The 21,385-nt window shown below is 45.6% G+C and overlaps 1 protein-coding gene across 1 annotated transcript in view; it reads left to right on the top strand.

Moving 5' to 3' along the window:
* GABBR2 (gamma-aminobutyric acid type B receptor subunit 2) overlaps window positions 1–21,385 on the top strand; it is a 335,814-nt gene that overhangs the window by 277,743 nt on the left and 36,686 nt on the right. The window contains exon 13 of the mRNA XM_081067695.1: window positions 3,810–3,932. Coding sequence (XP_080923821.1) covers window positions 3,810–3,932 — 123 coding nt within the window. The remainder of the gene's footprint in view (window positions 1–3,809; window positions 3,933–21,385) is intronic.

The following is a 21,385-nucleotide window of genomic DNA, read 5'->3' as shown; positions in this document are numbered from 1 at the left end:
CAAAAGGAAATTAGACATATCCTCTCCTCTTATTCTCAGAAGCTTCCTACCACAGATCCATCTGTGTGTGATGGTTAGTCCTGGGTCTAATAGAGCTGAGGTGCAATATCACATTTTGCCCCTAGATGTCACTGTTAGGCACATAAACTGAATCACTGTGAAAACCCAAGTAATGGTAGCCAAACAGCTACCATTTTGTTGAGCATCTTCTCAGTGCTAGACTCTGTAATTATGTGCTCTCCATACATCACCTAATTTTACTCTTACAGCAACTCTGCAGCTTACGGCTCAATTGTCCTGATTTTAGAAGAGGAAATGAGCCTAGCAATGTTATATACCATGCCCAAGATCACATTCGACAAGAGCTGGGAATAGAATGAGGTCTTCTAAGTCCAAAACCCATGTTCTTTCCTTTGCACCATGTTTAGAAGTAGTACCTGAGCCTCCCTGCTCCCCGCCTCCCCCTGCTCCTTGCTGTTTTATAAATGAGAAATGCAGGATGAGAGAGGAAATGATTTGCCCAGAGTCACACAGGCAGCCAAAGATAGAGCCAGGACTCCAGTCCAGGTCCACATAATCCCAAATCTTGTCTTTCCACTGCCTCGTGCTACCTCAAACTTCATACTTGAGCCTTGAAATTGGAACGACTTTATCACATTTATCAAAAGGAAGTCCTGGTGCTCATCCTTTAAGGCCAGCTGTGCCACCTGGTGCTTTCCCATTCAGGCAGCAGGGGGAGAGGTACTGCATCCACTCTGAGGAGAGGTCTCCCCCGCTTGCAGGTGACTCACTGAGTGTGGCCCCACCCCATGGTTCTCAGCTCTTTCCCTTCTGTGTGCCACTACTTGTCCAGGAGAGACTGTGCCATCCAAGGTGTTGTGTGCTGGAGTATAAAGTGTTCTTATAGCTCCTCAGGAACAGGCCAGGGGGGAAAATGGCACTGCTGAGCAAATTCAAGGTCACTGCCTCCTGGAAGTGACAATGGAAAGAGTAGTCAGGAAAGCTGTGGCAGGGAAGGTGGGGTTTGGAGGTGCTGGCACTTACTGGTGGGGGAAGTTTGGGGAGAGGGAGAGGACTGAGAGGCTGAGGCCAGATGGACAGGCGGATTCCCAGAGTTTGTGGCATCGTATCCTCCTGTCGGCCCTGGTAGTCTCTGCTCTGCCTCAGGCCTCTTCCCTGCTCACCAGGACAACTGCCCTAGCTCCTAACTCATACCCTACCACAGGCTCCCACCTCGGGTCCACCCCTCAGTGCTGCACAGAGCTTCCCATCACATGCATGCTTAAAGGTGCTTAAACCTTCATCAGCCCCTCGTGAGTCTCCATTATATGTCACACAAGCTCTCCCCCTCCCGTTAGCCCTGTCTCCAGCCACCCCCAACCCACCCCACCCACACCCGGCCGCACAAGGCCTCTCACAGAAAGAATAGGGCATTTTAGACAAAAGAACCTGCACCTACTGTGTTTCCCCGAAAATAAGACCTAGCCAGACAATCAGCTCTAATGCGTCTTTTGGAGCAAAAATTAATATAAGACCCGGTCTTATATAAGACCCGGTATTATCATATTATTGTATTGTATTGTATTGTATTGTATTGTATTGTATTGTATTGTATTGTATTGTATTGTATTGTATTGTATTGTATAAAATAGGGTCTTATAGTAAGAGCAGTATGAAGGCCTGAAAAACAACTCAGCCAGAGAGTAGGGAGGGGTTAAGTGCAAGTGTGTGTCTGGGGGGTGGTCAGGCCCAGCTCAATGCCCAGCAGCAGAGCTTGGCTCGACTTATCCTATGGATGATGGGAACTCAGGAGACTCTTGAGCCAGAGATGATATGACACAGTCGCTGCCGTCAGCTGCCATCCAGAAAGCCCTCCCAGCTCTGCGATGCTGCATGCTGCTCCCTCTGCCCGACAGTCCCTTCTCCCCAGCTCCTCCTCTGTGAAGCCACTTCCTCTCCTCCAGCACCGTCTCGTAATCATCCAGTACAAGTCTGTGTGTCCTCCCAGCCCCGGAGGGTAGAGCCAGGGTCAGTCCGTCTCTGCGTCTCCAGTGCCCAGCACAGGGCCTGGCACTGAGCGAGTGTTCAGGACATGTTTTCTTAGATCAGCATCCATCGACGAATGCTTATTGAGCACTTTTTCTATGCCAGGCTCAGGCGGGTGCTAAGAATAGGGCAAGGAGCAAAAACCAAGCTGCACAGAGCTCACAGCGTAGTAGAGATGACAGACATGAATCAAATGATCACACATATACTATGAAGTGGCTACTCATAGAGATGTCAGAGAAGATGGTCGTGACCTTAAATCCAGTGAGATGTCCTCCAGCCTTGTAGCAGGCACAGGGAGAAGAAGGTGTGGGGGCTTTCTGGTGGGGAGGGATAGGAACCTGCAGCAGGTGCTGCCTCATAAGAAGTAAAACCTGAGCCCTGGACAGGAGGCGTCAAGTGACCTTGAACTTGTTCAGAGAGTTACTTAGTTCCCACAGGGCAAGTGCTAACCTGGGCTTCTGGAAAGCATCGGCAGTTCACTGGATGCTTCTGAAAAATCTCGGAGTGGAGGCTTTGCCAGCACCCTGCCCCCAAGTGAAGCAGTGTTGGTGGATTGGATCTCTTTGGCAATGACTCAGAAATACTTTCTTCCTGTTTGTTTCATAGTTCAGCTGCAGGGAGGCCCCTTGAGTTTCTCTTTCTCCTTTAAAAGTGGCTTTAATCATTAAAAGCCAGATCTCGTGATATTTCCTAAGCTTCTGCCTCAGTTTATTTTTCTGTAGTCTTTTCCAGAACGACTTCATCACATTAGCTTTTATTTGGGGGAAGAGGCACAGAAACATGCAATGAGTGAAACACGAGCTTTGGCACTGAAAGCATTTGTCCCCAGGCCAATCCCTATCAAACAGGCAGAAAGTAGGGTGGGAATTTCACAGGATAATAAAGATATCTCAGGCTGCAAAGAGGGCTGGAAGTTATATTTCTTCTTTTATATTCCTTCACCTCTATTCAATCCATTAAACTACCTACTGCGTGCCAGGCCCTGCGGGTACTGAAGGTGCACAAATAAATAAAAGAGGCTTCTCTTCTGTCAGGGGCTTCCCAGTCTACTGAGGAGGGCAGACATGTATACAACTTAACATAACGCCTGGCCAGTGCTATAAATGTTGGAGGGTATGGACTCTGGAGACAGGAGGAACTTGGTTCAAATCTGGGCTTCACCTCTTAGAGTAATATTACAGTGAGCAAATTACTTAGCCTCAGTTTCTTCATCCGTAAAATGGGAAGAATAATAATTTGTGTCTTTATATATGAGATGACATATGTAAAGAGGCAGGCAGTGTTTCTTAAATGTTAGCTCTTCTTTTTGTTGTTACTGCTATTACTACTTCTGGTAATTAAATATGTGAACAGTGCTATGAGAGTAATTCGCTCTGCTGTGGGCAGGAGAGGGGACTTCACGGAGGAGGTGACAATGGATCTGGATCTTTAAGGATTACTAAGAGTTGCCAGCTAGAAAGAATAGAGTGTTTCAGACAAAAGAACCAGCCCCTGCAAAGGCATGAGGGGTGAAAATCACAGCAGGGCCACAGACTAACAGCTGTCAGACTTGATGGTGTGTATAGGGAGGGGTCTGCCAAGCTCCTGAAAGGCCTTGAATGCTAAGCAAAGGAGCTTGGCTGGATTTATCCTGTGTGTTATGGCGAGTCTCAGGAGATTCTCAAACAGGAGTGACAGTCACTCCCCTGACCCAGCTGCTCAGCTTCTGTCTGGGGAATCTCTCTCACATCCACTCTCTTCTGCTCTTGCCTTCTCTGCAGATCATCAAGGACCAGAAACTGCTTGTGATTGTCGGGGGCATGCTGCTGATTGACCTGTGTATCCTCATTTGCTGGCAGGCTGTGGACCCCCTGAGAAGGACGGTGGAGAGGTACAGCATGGAGGTAAGCTCCAGGCACCAGCAGGGGGGAAACCTGCAGGATGCCGCTCCCCACACATGGGGACGGTGAGGCAGCCCATCTCCTCCACTGCCTGAGATGCACTGCCTGAGAAGAAATCAGGGCCGTCACAGGGAAATCATCACAGGCCCACATGGGCCCTGATGATCTATCAGTCCAGAAGTTACATTGCATTTTTATTCTTTCTTGAAAATGAGTTCCCTAGCAAGTGCTGCTAGGGAATAAGCATACCAAAAGTTCCTTCCAGTTACTGTATGATTTTCAAAGTGATAAACCATAGATTTCCTTTCACACATTTGATATCAGAAATTGGTTGTTAAAATAAAGAAACTTCCATAAAAGTACTGTGAAATGTATACTGCATTTGACCTTGCCCTTCACTGAATGAGCTTCTTAAAATGTTCCAGATCAGGGAAGTTCAAGATTAGGGGAGTTGTATGTTTGTTGACTTTTCTCTTAGAACAGTTAAACAGGCTTTTGTCGGAGGCAGCCGGCTGAACGGGGTGTGCTGTAGGCTCTGATTTCCCTACGGCATAGCAAATTCTATTGAGAAAACGGGAATTTTCTCCAGTTCTCCTGCTGCATTCATTATTAGGGAAATCTTTTTGTGGATTTTAGTGTGAATTCTTAAACTAAACTGGAAATGGTCATTTTATGCATTAGGGCTAGAGGTTTTTATCCTTCTGGGCAAGAAGGTTTTCTAGCAAATAGGATGCCCAGCCTCATTTGTCTGGAGACAGACAGAGGGTTTCCTCAGCCCAACAATCAGCGCATGGCAAAGGTGACCGTTTCTGACGGCGTGGATTTAGGAGGGAGATTTAGGGCTGTGTGCCTCCGTATCGCGGCCTTAGCTGTACACCCTGGGAGGAAGCAAACCCGACAAGGCCAACACTGGCTGTGCCCATGGGCTAGGGGGCAGCCGAGGTCACTTGGGAGGACAAGCTGTTTCCAGAAGGGAGGCAACATCTGGCCACCATTCATGTGCACAGCTGCCCTCCACTCCATCCTGAGGAAATTCCCCACCCACCACCAGGATTTGGAAATCCAGATAGGATATCAGCTGGAGGAAGAGCTGCCATAGGCTAAATGGGCCCCCCAAGCAGAAAGAGCCTGGGGTGATGATAATAATAGTAATAATGATGGTGAGGATAGCTAGCTTTGTGTGTAAATTCATTGAATCCTCGCAATAACTCTAAGGAATAGGTGCAATCCTTTCTGATGACGAGGAAACAGAAATCCAGAGAGGTTATGCAGCTTCCCCAAGGTGACCCGCAGGTCAGTGGCGACACCACTCACTACACTGACTCCCACTCCCTACCCTCCCTTTCAACACTTTGCAGTTTTTAGGGGTTTTCATTGGCCTTTGGTCATTGGCCAAAGATCTGTGAAGTGGGTAGGGCAGGGAAGTGTTTTCATATTCTACACATAAGAACTGAAATTAGAGTCATGGGCCGACTGAGGGCCCAGAATATAGAGAGGGAAGAAGGCCAGTCAGACAGAGCCTGTGGGGAGACCTGGGGTGGGGACAGGTGGACAGAAAACAGACCTAGCTGGCTTCCTGCTGAGCCCAAGGGCAGCCAGCAGACCAGGCGCTGCTGCCTCCACTCAAGGTTAAGGTGGGGGCTGAGTATTCACTGGGGGTCCCCCAGGCTCTGTTGTGGTGGGGAGAGGCTGCAGGTCTGGAGTCCGCCTGAGTCAGCAGACTCTGGAAGTGGATCCAGGAAGCCTGTCCCCCTGGACCATTTAGAGATCAGCCTTGTGCAGTCCGATTCATAGAAGTGATGGTTTGATGTGTCACCCGTCTTACCTTTCTTTCTTCCTTTCTGTAATAAGTACTGCTGCTCTCAAAGCTCTGTGCATAGAACCCTAGTCCATGCCAGACCTTCCAGGGCAATGGTTCTCAAACTGAGGAGCCGCAGCATGACATGGAAATCTTCTCTGTGTAGATGAGGAAACTGAGTCTAGGAAGCGGGAGGGTCCTGCCCTGGGCATCCCGACTTCACAAGGCGCAGCTGCAGGAAAGCCAGCTCTGGCTCTCAACCCAGATGCTCTGTCACTGTGTTTCCCTCCAGGTGTCTGCTGAGAGTTCTCTCTGAACCTTTTCTGGCCTGCTCTTCTTTTTCGCCTCTTATTTTAGGGTTGCCCTGTCACTCTGTTGCCATAGTAGCAGAACCCTTTGATTTGTCAACCCACAGGCCTGTCGGTTTATTGTCGTTTTTCCACCAAACACCACTAAGCTGTCAGTTGATTTCTGTCAGACCCTCCTCTGTCAGACACAGCATGATGGTTGAACAGTATGCTCCAGGGACGAGGTGTCCTAAATTCTCCTCAAGGGCTGGTGTTTTTTTTTCCAGGACTCCCAGCGAGAGAGAAAGTCTACACCTGGGGGAGATGTGATCAAAGATCTTTGTGGTCTGTTCCGTATTCCCCTACCTCCCTCAGACAACGTTAGATTGCTCTAGACACTCTGAACACTTCAGGATTCCAGTCACAGGCCTTGCTCTGGGTTTCGCTTTCATGCCTTTGACCATGCTTCCCCTCTTCCCAAACCTCTTCTCTGACAAGTAAATGAACTTCAATGCCAGGCCCCTGTGGTACCTCCATGGGGACGTGTCCCTGAGTTTCCTGGCTCCACCAGGTTTACGTACCTGCTCTTCCCTGCTCCCATCGTCCTGAAGATTCCTCTGTCAGGACATGTGTCACACTGTCCATCTCTGCTGCGTGCGTCCCCGCCCCGCCCCACCCCCACTGGACCACCAGCTTCTCCAGGACAGGGCCACGTCTGAGCAGTCTCCCCACTGCCCAGCCCACTACCCGCACACACAGCCTCCAAGGGGCGACAGAGGTGAGCACAGCAGCCAGGGCTTTTGATATCATGGCCCGCATAGGCTATTGGGGGTGGGGGGCAGACAGTAAACAAACAGATAAATAAGCATGATTACTTTAGATCACATAAATTCCAATAAATAAACAGGATGAAGGGATTGAGAATGAGAGGAAAGACCTGTGGAGATGATTCTCCCAGTGAGAGTATATACAAGTGTCTGGGGAATTAAAATCAGATTCTAAAGTCCTACTGGAGGCATTCCGATGCCTCATTCATTTTTATGTAATAAATATTTATAGCATTTGTTATGTGCCAGGTACATTTTCTCTCCGTCTATATCTTGTCTTTTCATTCTTTTAACATTGTTTTCTGCAGAGCAGAAATTTTTTTATTTTAATGAAGTCCAACTTATCGGTTCTTTCTTTCATGGATCATGCTTTTGGTATTGCATCTAAAAACTCATTGCCAAACCTAAGGTCACCTAGATTTTCTCTTATTATCATCTAGAAGTTTTATAGCTTTGCATTTTACATTTAGGTCTATGATCCATTTTGAGTTAATTTTTGTGAAAGGTGCAAGGTGAGTGTCTAGATTAATTTTTATACACGTCTGGTTGTTCCAGTACCATTTGTCAAAAATACTTTTTTCATTAAATTGCCTTTGTGTCTTTGTGATACATCAGTTGACTATATTTGTGTAGGTTTATTTCTGGGCTCTCTCTTGTTCCACTGGTCTATTTGTCTGTTCTTTCACTCATACCACACTGCCTTGATTACTATAGTTTTATAGTCAGTTTTTTTGTTATGAAAAGAAAAGGTAACATTATTTTATTTACAGACACACTCTTCTATATCAATTACTTAGTTTCTAAAAATTCATAAAAGTTTTGTATATACAATGTATTTTCAATGAAACAATTCTAATATAAATTAAAGTTGAACATTTGTGAACTTCTGGAATAGGTCTGGTTTTCTTTATTTTATGAAAGGAATTGATTATGGTTTTTCTGTTCTCTAACTTTCTTTCTACTTAATAATTCTATTTTGAAGATCTGCCAGCTTTATCTAGGCTAGTGCTTCTCAGATTTTAGTGTATGTAAATGCCATAGGGATCTTGTTAAAAGGTTCTGGGGCGGCCGGATGGCTCTGTTGGTTAGAGCGCGAGCTCTTGACAGCAAGGTTGCCAGTTCAACCTTGTATGGGATGGTGGGCCCTGCAACTAAAGATTGAAAACAGCGACTAGACTTAGAGCTGAGCTGCGCCCTCCACAACTAGATTGAAGGACTACAACTTGGCTTGGAGCTGATGGGCCCTGGAAAAACACATTGTTCCCCAATATTCCCCAATAAAATCTTAAAAAAAGAAATGCAGGTTCTGATCCAGTAATTTTATAAGTCTTAAAATCAAATAGTGTCAGTTCTCTTACTTTGTCCTTCTTCAAGATTGTATTAGCTATTCTGGGTCTTTTGTTGCTCCATATTTTAGAATCAGTTTGTTGATATCCACAAAGTAATTTGCTCTTTGTTTGGAATTGCATTGAATCTCAATAGACAAAGTTAGGAAGAGCTGACATCCTAACAATATTGAGTATTCCTACCCCCAAACATGGAATATCTCTCCATTTATATAGATCTACTTTGATTTCTTTCATCAGAGTTTTGTAGATGTCCTCATATAGATTTTGTACATATTTTGTTAAATTTATACCTATTTAATTTTGGCTTGGGTGCTAATGTAAATAGTACTGTGTTTTTAAGTTCAAATTCCAATTGCTCGTTTCTAGTATACAAGAAAGCATTTGACTTTTGTTTTAAGCTAGTGTTCTACAACCTTGTTATAATTGCTTATTAGTTCCAGGAGGTTTTTTGTTGTTGTTGTTGTTGATTCTTTTGGGACTTTCTACACAGATAATCATTTTATCTGAAAACAGACAATTTTATTTCTTCCTTTCCAATCTACATATCTTTTATTTCTTTTCTTGTCTTATTTTTGTATCAGCTACAGGCATGGTAAGAGGTGACATCCTTGCCTTGTTCCCAGTTTTAGGCAAAGCATCTAGTTTCTCATGATTAAGTATGATGTTAATGTATGATTTTTTTTCTTAAAGAGTTAAACTATCTATGTATATATTTCAGGAGGTGACAGGAAGTGCAAGAGCCTGGTTCATCAGGGACCTTGTACACTCGCTCAGCAGAGGAGTTATAACTTCAAAATTAAAGATTATTAATCAGAGAAGTGACATGATCAGATTTGCCTTGGCTTTAGGGTGAACACAGATAGAGATATGAGGCTGGAGGTCCAGAGATGGTTTTTGCAATAATCCAGGCAGGAGCTGATGGCAACCTACAGCGGGGCAGTTGCAGCGGGAACAGAGAGAAGTCGTGGACTTGAGAAATATTAAGGAAGCAGACGTGACGAGATTTGGCGATTGATTGACCCTAAGGGGTGGGGGCAGGGAGGCAGCAAGGGCAACGCCCAGATTGCTGACTGGCGGGGGGGTAGCAGATGTCTTCCCTGAGTCTGGGTGCAGAATGGGGAGCAGATTTGGGAGAGAATGTGATGGGTTCATTTCTGAGCAGTTGGAAGATTGGATGCAGGGTCCTAGAGCAGAAGGGAGCACTTGTCCAGTAGATAGAAACTTGGGGGGAGGGGCAGTTAACACATTGAGGAGGGGAGCTGAGGGAATGGTCACCCAGAGAGCAGTACAATAAGAAGTGAAGACATCCTGACTGGAGCCCAAGGAATCATTAAGTGGTGATGGGAACAGGAGAAGCCAGAGAAGGGGCTTTAACGTGGAGCTTTTTCAGAAAGGAAAAGGGTAGCCAGGAGAGAGCCATCCACGGACGGGGGCCCAGGAAAGAGCTGTCCATGTACAGGGGACATGTGAAGAAGGAAGGAAAGGTCTCCAGAGACATATGCCCCAGACCAAGGTGAGCACTGACAGGTGCCCCATCCCCATGCTTTGGCCCCGGGCTCAGTGCTCCTTCATTGCATCTCAGCTCTTCCTTCCTCTGCTTTATAGAGTCTGGTTGGCTGTTTCTGCATTTCAGATACAGCAGGTGTGGATAAACCTGCCACGTATGTTTTAAAAAATTGTTTTAAAATATAATTTGTATTCTTGGGGAAAAGCGGGGGACTCTCCTTTGTTGCATACCTGACTCTACGAGTGGCAGTGGTGAGTAGGTGTTGGACATACAGGTCTGGAGTTCAGGGAGAGGTGTGAACTGAAGATGGAACTTGGATGCAGACATCGTACAGGTGGCACTGAAAGCCTTGGATGAGAGCACAGGTGGGCAGGGTCCTATAGATGGAGAAGAGAAGCAGACCAAGGAAAGATGCTCGATCGTGCCACTGTTTGGAGATTGGGGAGGTAGAAGGAAAGAGCCTGTAAGAAGAAGCCACAGAGATAGGAAGAAAATCAGATGAGTTTGGTGTCTAGGAGACCAAATGAAGAACGTGTTTCCAGGAAGAAGTTTTGACGAAGTGTGTCAAATGCTGTTTTTAGATGAAGTAAGATGAAAACTAAGAGTTGACACTGCGTATGTGTGTACATACACACACACGCACCCATATGGGATTCTTTTTTTTTTTAAGGAAAATAGTTTGAAATAATTCCCCCAAAAGTAAAAGCCATGCATACTGATGATGTGAAGACAGCCTGTGAATCTAGGTGGAAAGGTGGGTTGTTGCTTTTTTTTAGCAAGCCTCCCTTCTATACCAGACCACCACCTACGCCTCCACTTGACCATTCTGAAATGGTTTTGACACGGAGAGAAAATGGCAAACAGCACTCAAGGTCGCTGAACGTTAAACACCCAGGAGAACCACAGGGCAGCCCCTGAGGCGGCACCCTGAGACCACCTGCCCTCCCTGAAGCCTTCCCCCATCTGCTTCCCAGGCAGGGTGCAACAAGAGATGGGTGTGCAATCCAATTACAGAAATGGCGGAAGGCTGTCTTCACAGGCTTCCACGCTACCTATATCAACAATTCCTTCTACTCTGGGTTCTGTGGCTTTCTGGCCATTTGGGCAATAATCAAGTTAAGGGCAGTTTGGCACAGAGGAGTATTTCAAACTTCCCTCCCCATTCCATGCTTCTACCCTCCTTTTTGTGGAAGCAAATGGGGGATTTGGAAGTCATGGACGACATACACCTGGCTTGGAAACCAGTGGCTTATTCCAGCTATGTCTCTATGGAAACAGATGTTGGAAGAAGCAACACATAGAGTTTTAAATAAGTTTACCTCCCTCTATAGTTGCTCTGAAAAAAAAAAAAGAATCCAATCCTACGGCAGACACTTTCTGCAAACATCTGGTCTCTTCATAAAGCTTGTCCAAATCCCATCTCACAGTATTCATTTTGAAATAAAGAGATATCAGGATGTCCAGGCTGAGGTGAGTGCTAAGGATCTGGGTCCAGGCTGCTCTGTGGGCTGCTCACAGGCAGCCTGGTGTCCCACAGGCTTTGATGCTGAAGGTCACATTGCAGATGATGGGTCATCCCAGACAGCCCCAGACAGTGCAACAGGTCTTTGTCATTCATCATCATCCATGCGGTCGTGGGTGGCCAGCTGGGTCCCCAGTGAGACGCAGACCTGGCGGGGGGTGTCTGTTAGCTGAGGGCCACCCCAGTTAGCGTGACTCACTCCTCTCAGGCAACGACGGCACCGTCTGAAGTTCTGAGCAGATCATTCTCCCGTGTAAAATCTTCCCCATCAGCTAGAGGAGGAAGCCCACACTCCTTGCGGTTCAGGATGCCCTCGAGGGTCTGGCCCCATTTCCCTCCCCATCCTCCTCTCAGCCCCCTTTCTCATTCCTTGTGCTCAGCTACCCTGAGCTACTGGCACTTCAAAGCATCACGCTCTCCCTTACTCCACGCCTTTGCATGTGCTGTTCCCTCTACCCAGAACACCCTCCTTCTCACCCCAATATGCCATCTTCATGTAAAAAATTCCTCCTTGACCTTCAAGAGACAACTCAGAAGCATCTTCTCCAGGAGCCTTTGGACCAGCAGGCTGCCTTGGATGCCTCTGCTTAGGCCCCCACCTCACTCTGTTTGTCCCCTCATCTGGTCACAACATTACTAATTATCTGTCTGTGCACCTGGCCCCCAGAGTCCATGACCTCCTTAGAGGCCAAGGCCATCTGTGTGTCCCCAGCCCCCACTGGCAGGTCCTGGCTCTGAGTAAGTGCTCGGTAAATATTTATTGAATAAATTATTCCCTTCACCTGGAAACTTTCTCCCCATGCCTCCATATGTCCAACTTCAGCCCATCTGTCTGGGCCCATTAAGCCGGCGTCTTCCAGAAATGTCTTTGCCGAGTTGAGATTTAATTTAATATTACACCTTCACCTTTTATCGAGGGCCCACTTATGGGGCTAACGCTGCCAATTGAAGAATGATTCAGAATCTTCTATAAAGGACTGTTGTTCATTTTGTGACTTCGTGCCCCTGAGATAAAGGTCCACAGGCTAGATCCTCGTGCAGCTCAGCACCAGGAAATGGGCTGCGCTCGCTCTCCCCGTGAACTTGCGTCCACTTCTTTCCTTCACTCAGGCAATCAGGCCGTGGTGACTGGATAAGCCACTCTGGTTTCTTTTTAACCTTGGCTGTCAGAAAGTTGGAACCCAAGTCAACACTGGGCAGCGACCCTTTTATCTCTGGTTCCTCAGATGATCTCTGCTACTGATAGTTTGTCTTTATTTATTTATTATTAATTTTTTTTGTCTTTATTTTTTTAACTGTCCTATGCGTTTGGGCTTTTACTGTGTACTGCCTCAGGCCCTTGGGGAGAGGGGGCAAGGTGTAAATTCCAGATTACGTTACTAAAAGGAGAACACTAGGTGAGATTTGATTATAATAATATGCCAGAGAGGCATTGTAGGATGTTCATAGACATTCCCCTTCTGGCACGGGTCCTGGCTCAGCCCTGGCTGCAGTCGGCCCTGTGGGCCCCACGTACGGAGGGAAGGGCTCTGCCAGCCACAGCCGTGGTTCAGGAACACCTTCTGTCAGAGGCATCCTAGATGTGTGAGTGATTGTTTATTTCATGTTCCTTAATGGCATCCCTCGTGCCTTCAGGAGGCACGTGGGCTCCAGAGCCCCCCAGGACATGAAAGAAAAGACACAGTGCCACACAGAGGACAGCCCTGAGGTGGGAAACTCTAGCCTCTACCTGTCCGGTGCTCTCCAGGGGATGGGCTGTTTACTAGAAATTCTCACGTGCCATGGAGCAGAACAGCTGGAAAATTGTCTGAGAGACAGGCCTCTTCTGACCACTGTCTTGGGAAAGCCATTCCTATTCTTGAACAAATACAGCCTTTAAGTTTTAATGCTTTTTCCGCACAACCATGTCAGCAGAAAAACAGGCTGTCATACCCACAGAGACTTTCCCTCTTTTTGTGGGAGAATTCCAACCAATCTACCTCTTTGTAAAGGGTGTGTAATCCAAGTGCTCCTTCAGCATTTATGGAGCCCATGCTGTGCTGTGCTCAGGCTCCATTAAGGATTGCAGTCTGATGGGCAAGATGAGACACACACACACAGTGGGCTGGTACCAACAGCATCTTCTCCATGACATGTGCCTCCAGACTCTTGGTTTTAAGTTTGAGTTACTGTACTGAGATCCTAGCCTTACTTTTCTAAGGTATGAGCTGGGATTGAGTTTTGATTTAATGTCCTGAACAGGATGAAAAAGTGAGAAAGAATATGCATTAGTCAGGGTGTGCTAAGTTCTGCTGTAGTAACAACAGAAAAAGGACTCAGTGGATTCAAACAATAAAGGTTCATTCGTCATCAAAATACTTGTCCATGGAGGGTCAACTGTAGCTTGCCACCATAGCATGCTAACTCCAGGACACAGCTGGTGGGGCACCTTCTGGGACAGTTTTTATGGCAAAGGGAAAGAGTGCATGGCAAAGTGTGCACTGACTTTTAAAGCTTTTACTCCAAAGTGTCACATGTCACGTCCATCCATATTTCATTGACCAGAACATGTTAACTGTCCATGCCTGAGCTCAGCGGGGCAGGGAATAACAGTCCTACTATGTGCCTGGGGGGGAGAGAGAGAAGCAGGTATTAATGTCCAGCTATTCCTACCTCTGTCACAAACACCACCCCATCTATTAGAAAGTGAGCTCCATGAGAACATAGTAGGAGGGAGGGTTGTACTTTATTCACTGCTGTATCCCAGCACCTGGAAAAGCACATGGCACATAGTACGCACTCAATAAATAACATTAGTTGAAGACTTGAATGAATCCAGCCTTAGAGCAATCTTATTAGGAGATTAATGGATATTCTCTATGAAGTTCTGTACTAGTCCTGCAGACTCTACTGCCAAATCCTATCTTAATCCATTACTTCTGTCAATTTCCACTGCTACCACTGAGATCCAAAGCACTGCCATCTCTTATTATTATCTGGCATCCAGAAGGGGTGCTGTGAGCCAATGCTACAGTTGACGTACAATGGATGAGAGGTCTGATAAGGTTAAACAAGAACGTTGATTGTTTAAGCCACTGAGTTATTGTTTATTGTTGTTCCAGAACTTTCTAAGCAGCCTCCCTGCTCCCACCCATTGCCCCTCCCAAGCCATTCTCACATGGCAGACAGAAGGATCAGTTTTGGTTTGTTGGTGTGTTTTTTTAGCTATAATTCATGTAGTATAAAGTTCACAGTTTTAAAATGTGCAGTACAGTGGTTTTTAGTACATTCATGAGTTTTCGCAACCATTCACACTGTCTAATTTCATAAAATTTTCATCGCTCCGAAAAGAAACCCTGTTCCTTTTACCCATCAATCCTCATTTCCTCCAGCCCCTGGCAACCACAAATCTGTTTTATGTCTCTATGGACTTGCCTACTCTGGATATTTCATATGAATGGAATCAGGCAATATGTGGCTTTTTGTGCCTGGCTCCTTTCACTTATAATGTTTTTAAGGTTCCTCCATATTGTAGCATAGATCAGTACTTCATTCCTTCTTGAGGCTGAATACAATTCCTTTATATTGGTATACCACATTTTGTTTGTCCATTCATCAATTGATGAATATTTGGGTTATTTCACTTTTTGACTAATGCTGCTATGAGCATTCATGTACGAGTTATTGTGTGAACCAATGTTTTTCATTCTCTTGGAGATATGTATATATAGATATAGATATATCAATATATCTATATCTGTATCTATATCTATATATCTATATATCTATCTATACATCTATATATAGATATAGATATATATATATATAAACTGCAGGGTCATATAGTAGCTCTGTTTCACATTTTTAAGAACTGCTAAGTGCCATAGTGGCTGCACCATTTTGCATTCCCACCAGCCATGTATGAGGGTTCTAATATCTCCACATTGTTGCCACTTTTTGATTATCACCATCCTGTCAGGTGTGAAGTGGTGTCTCATTATAGTTTTGATGACAAGGATGGTCAGATGACTAATGGTGTTGAGCCTCTTTTCATGTACTCATTGGCCATTTGTATATCTTCTTTGGAGAAGTGTCTATTCAAGTCCTTTGCCCATTTCTAATTGATTTGTCTTTTTGTTGTTGAGTTGTAAGAGTTCTTTAATATTTCGGATACTAGGGCCTTGTCGGATATATGACTTGCAAATATTTTCTTTCATTCAGTGAGTTGTCTTTTCACTTTTTCAATAGTATCCCGTGACACACAAAAAAATTTAATTTGGTTGGTGAGTCCAACCAAATTTATCTGTTTTTTTCTTTGGTTCTTTGTGCTTTAGGTATTATAGCTAAGTAACCATTAACTGATCCACGGTTATGAAGATTTATAACACTTATGTTTTCTTCTGAGTTTTATAGTACCAGCTCTTATATTTAGGTGTTTGATATATTTTCAGTTAATTTCTGTATATGGTGTGAGGTAATATTATAAATTAATTCTTTTGCATATGGATAGCTAGTTGTCCAAGCACCATTTGTTGAAAAGAATATTCTTTCCTCATTGAATACTGTTCTAACCCCTATTGAAAATCAACTGACCATTGACATATGATTTATTTCTGGCATCCCAATTCTATTCCACCAATCCATATGTCTGTCCTTATGCCAACAGCACACTATCTTGATGATAACTGTACATTATGGTAATCTTTGAAATTGGGAAGTATGAGTCCTCCAACTCTGTTCTTTTTCAAGTTATCTGGGTTCCCTTCTGGTTATCCAGGGTCCCTTAAGATTCCATATGAATTATAGGACCAGTTTTTTCATGTCTTCAAAAAAGGCATTGGGATTTTCATAGGGGTTCCATTGAATTTTCAAATACATTTGGGGAATATTGCCATATTAACAATATTAACAAGTTTTAAATGGTCTCCAACATTCTCTCTCCCCTCATCCTATTTCTCCATCACGTCATTTATCCCTCATGCTCTCATCTGTTTTCTGTTTTCCTCCACTTGAATGTGAGTTTCATGAAATAGGGGCCTTATTTTCCTGTCTTGCTCAGTGCTCTGTCCCCATTGCTTAGCATACGGTCTGGCAGGCACATAGTAGGTGCTCAATATATGTTGTTTGAGTGGACAAGTGAATGATGAGCAAAGGAATGTATGCATACATGAATGAATAAATGAACAAATGAATGAGTGAGTGAATGAACAAGCTTCTATGTCATGACTCTTTTCAGCACTGGCAACTTTTGACCAGATGATGTAGTTGTTCAGCAGCTGGCTCAAATTATTGGGTGAATCTGGTGATACTGAAAAGAAAAATAAGTAATATTTTAAAGGTGGAGAGGAAGGTTTTTAAATGATTTTAAAGATAGGCTAGATTTGTGGTTCTCAATCCTGGCTGTATCACCCAGAAGAGATCTTTTATAAAATACTGGTACTAGGTCACACACACACACACACACACACACACACACACACACACATTCTAATTTAGTTGGTTTGGAAAGAGGCCTGTACATTGGGATTTTTTAGGGGTTACCATGGGTTCTAGTGTGCAGCCAGGGTTGAAACTTTCTGCACCAGACTCTCACCAATCTCTAGGGAGGACCTAGGGGCTGCGCTTTGGATACAAAAGTTAGAAGCAGACTCAGGACAATACATTTAAGGCTAAAAGGTAAGAGAAGAAAAGCCTGAATCCAAGAAATCTGAAGTCCAGATGGTCCCCTACCAGCCCTCACCCCAATGTCCAACTGGAGAACACGATGGTGACAAAGGACATGCAGACTCAGGGAGAGGGCTGCCTGGGAAGGTTCATGAGTGTGTACCCCACAGAGCTGAGGGAGCCCCTCCAGTCTCATATTTTTCTGAAAGTCCTTAAGTCATCATTTGAACAATTGTTTCTTCAGTGGAAGACAGAACAAGGAATAGGAAAGAAGGAAAAGCTACAAGATTTCTATCTCTGCAGCATTTTTCATGGCCATTGAGAGGCAGAGGGTGAGCAAGTTCCTGACCAGAACTTTAGGTGGGTTCACACAATTGCCCTGCAGTTGCAGGAAGCCACCAACCACAGAAACCACACCGGGCAAGGGGACTGCAGCGTCCAGGCACCTCGGCTCCCACAGTGATTCTGAAAGGGAACTGTGGGCCACGTGGTGGGATTTCATTGTTCTCTGCTATTGGAGTTACTCCCTAAAGCGACAGTGGATTAAACTTCAAATACTGAGTCATTTTGACCTTGACATAGGATGGAACCCTTAGCATGACCCAAAGATACTCAGTTCAAATGACACTGACACAACCTGTGGGCCCCTCCTAAGAGCTCAGGGAACAGTAGCAGCATCTCTGTGCCTGCCCACTTCTCGGTGCCCAGCTCACCCAATCCCCTGCCCTTCTCCAAACTGGGGTCCTAACCCCAGGTCCATTCCACTTGGATACAGGCACTCAACACTTGGCAAACACATACAGTAATAAGAATGCCTCACATTTCTATAGCATGCAGTTTACAAAACACCTTGATCCCCCTATTTTAGAGAGGAGGAAACTGAGGCTGGAGAGGTGAATTGACAGGCCTCAGATGACCTTGCTACACCTTGCAACTGTCCCCAGCCCGGGCCATGTGATATTAGATGACTGGGGATCGATTTGGCTGGGACTGGTTTATTGGCCTGTTCATACTTCCTGCTTCTTCCAGTATCAGTCCTGTGTTTTACTTGGTTTTGTTTTAAAGAAACACTTTCTTCATTGATTCTTTCAAAATTATTAGCATCCATTGAGCATAGTGTTCCCATATAAATGTTTAAACCTCTTTCACATCTGTGCTTATCTGGTTGATGGTTCATAAGAGTTAAGCACTGGAGAGCAGATGTTCAAACCCAGCAAAGTCAGATCTGAGAGTATTGTCTCCAGGGCAGCCTCACCCTCAGCAACAGGTCTGCTCAGCCTTCATCCAGGGTTCCAATGAGGCTGCATTCTCCTGGGAATCACAATAGCAACAATAATGGTAGCTTTTGTTGCATGCATACTCTGTTCTAGACACTGTTCCAAGTGCCTTATGTTGTCAACTCACTTAATCTTCACAACCACCCCATGCAGTAGTTACCATTATTATGCCCAGTCTATAGATGAGGAAACTGAGGCAGAGCGGGGTTAAATAACATGCCCACAGTCACACAACAGATAAGAATGTAGCATTTAGCCCTTGGTGTTCAAGCAAATGGACTCTGGAGTTAGGCTGAACTTCAGCTCGCAACTCAGCCACTGACTGTGTGAATTTAGGTAAGTGTAGTGGGTTGAATTGTGATTCCCAAAAAGATATGTCCACATCCTTACCCCTGGAACCTGTGACCATAACCTTATCTAGAAAAAGGGTCTCTGCAGATATAATTAAATTAAAGCTCTTAAGATGAAATCATCCTGGGTTGCCCCGAGTGGACCTGAATCTAATGGCAAGTGTCCTTATGAAAAACAGAAGAAGACAAGACACGGACACAAAGGCGAAAGTCATGTGAAGATGGAGGCAGAGATTGGAGTGATGCAGCCAGAAGCCAAGGGGTGCAGGGAGCCCCCAGAAGCTGGAAGGGGCACGGGATTCTTCCTAGAGCCTTCAGAGGGAGGACAGCCTTGTGACATCTTGATTTCAGACTTCTGGCTTCCAGGACTACACAAAAATAAATTTCCATTTATTTTTAAGCCACCCAGTTTGTGGAAATTTGTTACAGCAAGCCTAGGAAACTAATATAGTGACTTCTGAGAGCGACTGTTTCTTCATCTATAATATGGATCTAGATATTACTACTACCCACCTCCTAGGGCTTTGGGGAGGATTAGAAGGCTCAGTGCCTGTGAAAGACTTACTCTGCACCCAGCACGTCAGGAGTGCTTGGGGAAAATTATCTATTATATAGAGCTTCATTTAGTATCTGGCTCTTGGCCACACTGCCCCTGAGTCCTGTCAGAGCTAGTCCCTCACCTTGCCATTTTCCTGTGTCTGACTCCTTGTCACTGGGCCCCCTGAGCCCAGCCCAACATGGTCCTGGCTCAGGAATCTCAGAGGAATGGAATCGGACTCCCAGACACAGGCTGCAGACCCCTCTCCTCTGAGCCATCATCACCAGAGCTGCCGGAGCGAGACTATGAACATTCACACGTGGCGTTTTCATATTTCACCCAGGAAGTCATTTTCTCACATGAGCCAGACACAGAAGGCTCAGAGAATTAAACTGAGAAACGTAACTCTGGGCTGAAGTGATTTCTGCCAACGATTGTGGAGGATTTTCCTGTGTCCGCTCATCTCTTTCTTTCTTATCTGCGTCTTACAGCAGACAGGAAGCCAGCTGACGAGAGATCGCATGTTCATACCAATTATTAAAAATACATGGCAGGCTTCTGGAAATGCGTTCACATGCCAAGAAAACGGAATGCATTCACCAACCCAGGCTCCTGTGCTGTGGGCTTTGGAAGAAGGATGGGTTATCCATAAGCGCTACGATCCAAGGTTTTGATCCCTGTTCTGTCACCTCCTAGCGGTGTGACCTTGGGGGAATGACTCAACCTGTCTGAGCCCTAGTGCCCATGAGGAAAACTCTATTCCTCCCTCATAGGCTTACCATGAGCATGAGCTGGAATACCGTGTTCAGGTGCCGAGCACTAAGCTTGACACACAGCAATCACTGCGACTTCTTTTCCTACCCCCTGACTCAGAACTTCCTGCCTCCCTACAGATATTAACATAACTACCTGGCCGGCCTCCCAGGGAGGTCTTGAGGAGCAAAGCTGCTGCGTGTGAGGTAGATTTACACCTTCCCATGCACTTCCATGACTCCTCTCATTACTCCTCACAATCACCAGGAGCAGAGAGAGTTCTGTCCCCATTTTACAGGTGAGTATGTGGGGATCAGAGGCTCTAAGCCAGGCCGGCTGCTCCCCAAAGCTGTGCTCCTCCCATGCTCCATGCTGGCTTTCACGTGAGACAATGGGTGGAGCTCGACCCCAGCCTGAGGTCTGTTACTGTCACTATCTCGGGCACCTGTCTGTGATCTGCCGTCCTAACTGCCTTTTTGCCCAGCTGTATTGTCCTCCCTTCTCCCTTCCGACATAAGCCAGTTGGATGGGTCTCATTTGGCCCATTCCAAGGCAGTCTCTGAACTTAAGCATGTGTGGTCAGACGGCATCCGTGCATGCAGACTCCCCTCCTCTGTGTCTTCTCAGGCATCTGCACCCCCTGCTCCACCCACACCTTCACTCCTGTACTCAGGAGGCTCGCAGCACAGCCTGCCCTCTGTTACGAAGACGCCCTCCTGAAGCTCAACTGGACCCTGAGGCTGCTAGAGAGCCATGGACCATTTCCTTCAGTCACCAACCCCACATTTGCTGAGCACGCTGTGTGCCAGATGCTGGGGCCACAGCGAGGGAGGAAAGCACAACCCCTGCTCTCAGGACGCTCCCAGCCCAGGAGGACAGATACGTTCACTGACAATGTCCATGCAGGTGGTGAGTGCCCTACGGGAATCACAGAGGAGGTAGCTAGTCATCCTGCCGTGAGAAATGTTTCATGAAAAAGATGGGGGGGGGGGCTTTTCCCCCCAAGTCTTGAAAGAACCAGTAGGATTTAGATACTAATTAAAGAAAACAGGAGCTGTGTGAAACAGTCTGGATGTTCCTCAAAAAGTGAAGCAGAGTTACTAAATGACCCAGCAATTCTACTCCTAGGTATACACTCAAAAGAAATGGGAACGTCTGCATGAATGCGCGTGGCAGCATTGTTCACAATAGCCAAAACAGTGAAAACAACCCAAACATCTATCGGCTGATGAATGGATAAACAAAATGTGGTATACGCATTAAGTTCGTGAACTTGTTGCAATGCTATTGCTAACCTTTTTTGATATCAGAGGGATTATTCATGATAAATTTGTACCAACTGGACAAACAGTTAACCAAGTTTACTATGTGGAAGTACCGAAAAGGCTGCATGAAAAAGCTAGACGACCTGAACTTTTCGCCTACAATTCATGGCTCCTGCATCACGACAATGCACCAGCTCACACAGCACTGTCTGTGAGGGAGTGTTCAGCCAGTAAACAAATAATTGTATTGGAACACCCTCCCTACTCGCTTGATCTGGCCCCCCAATGACTTCTTTCTTTACCTGAAGATAAAGGAGATATTGAAAGGAAGACATTTTGA

The sequence above is a fragment of the Rhinolophus hipposideros genome (genome assembly GCF_964194185.1).
Source record: "Rhinolophus hipposideros genome assembly, chromosome: 11".
In the NCBI taxonomy this organism is placed as follows: Eukaryota; Metazoa; Chordata; class Mammalia; order Chiroptera; family Rhinolophidae; genus Rhinolophus; species Rhinolophus hipposideros.
The sequence above is the reverse complement of the archived record's forward strand: the minus strand, read 5'-3'. Positions and strand labels throughout refer to the sequence as shown.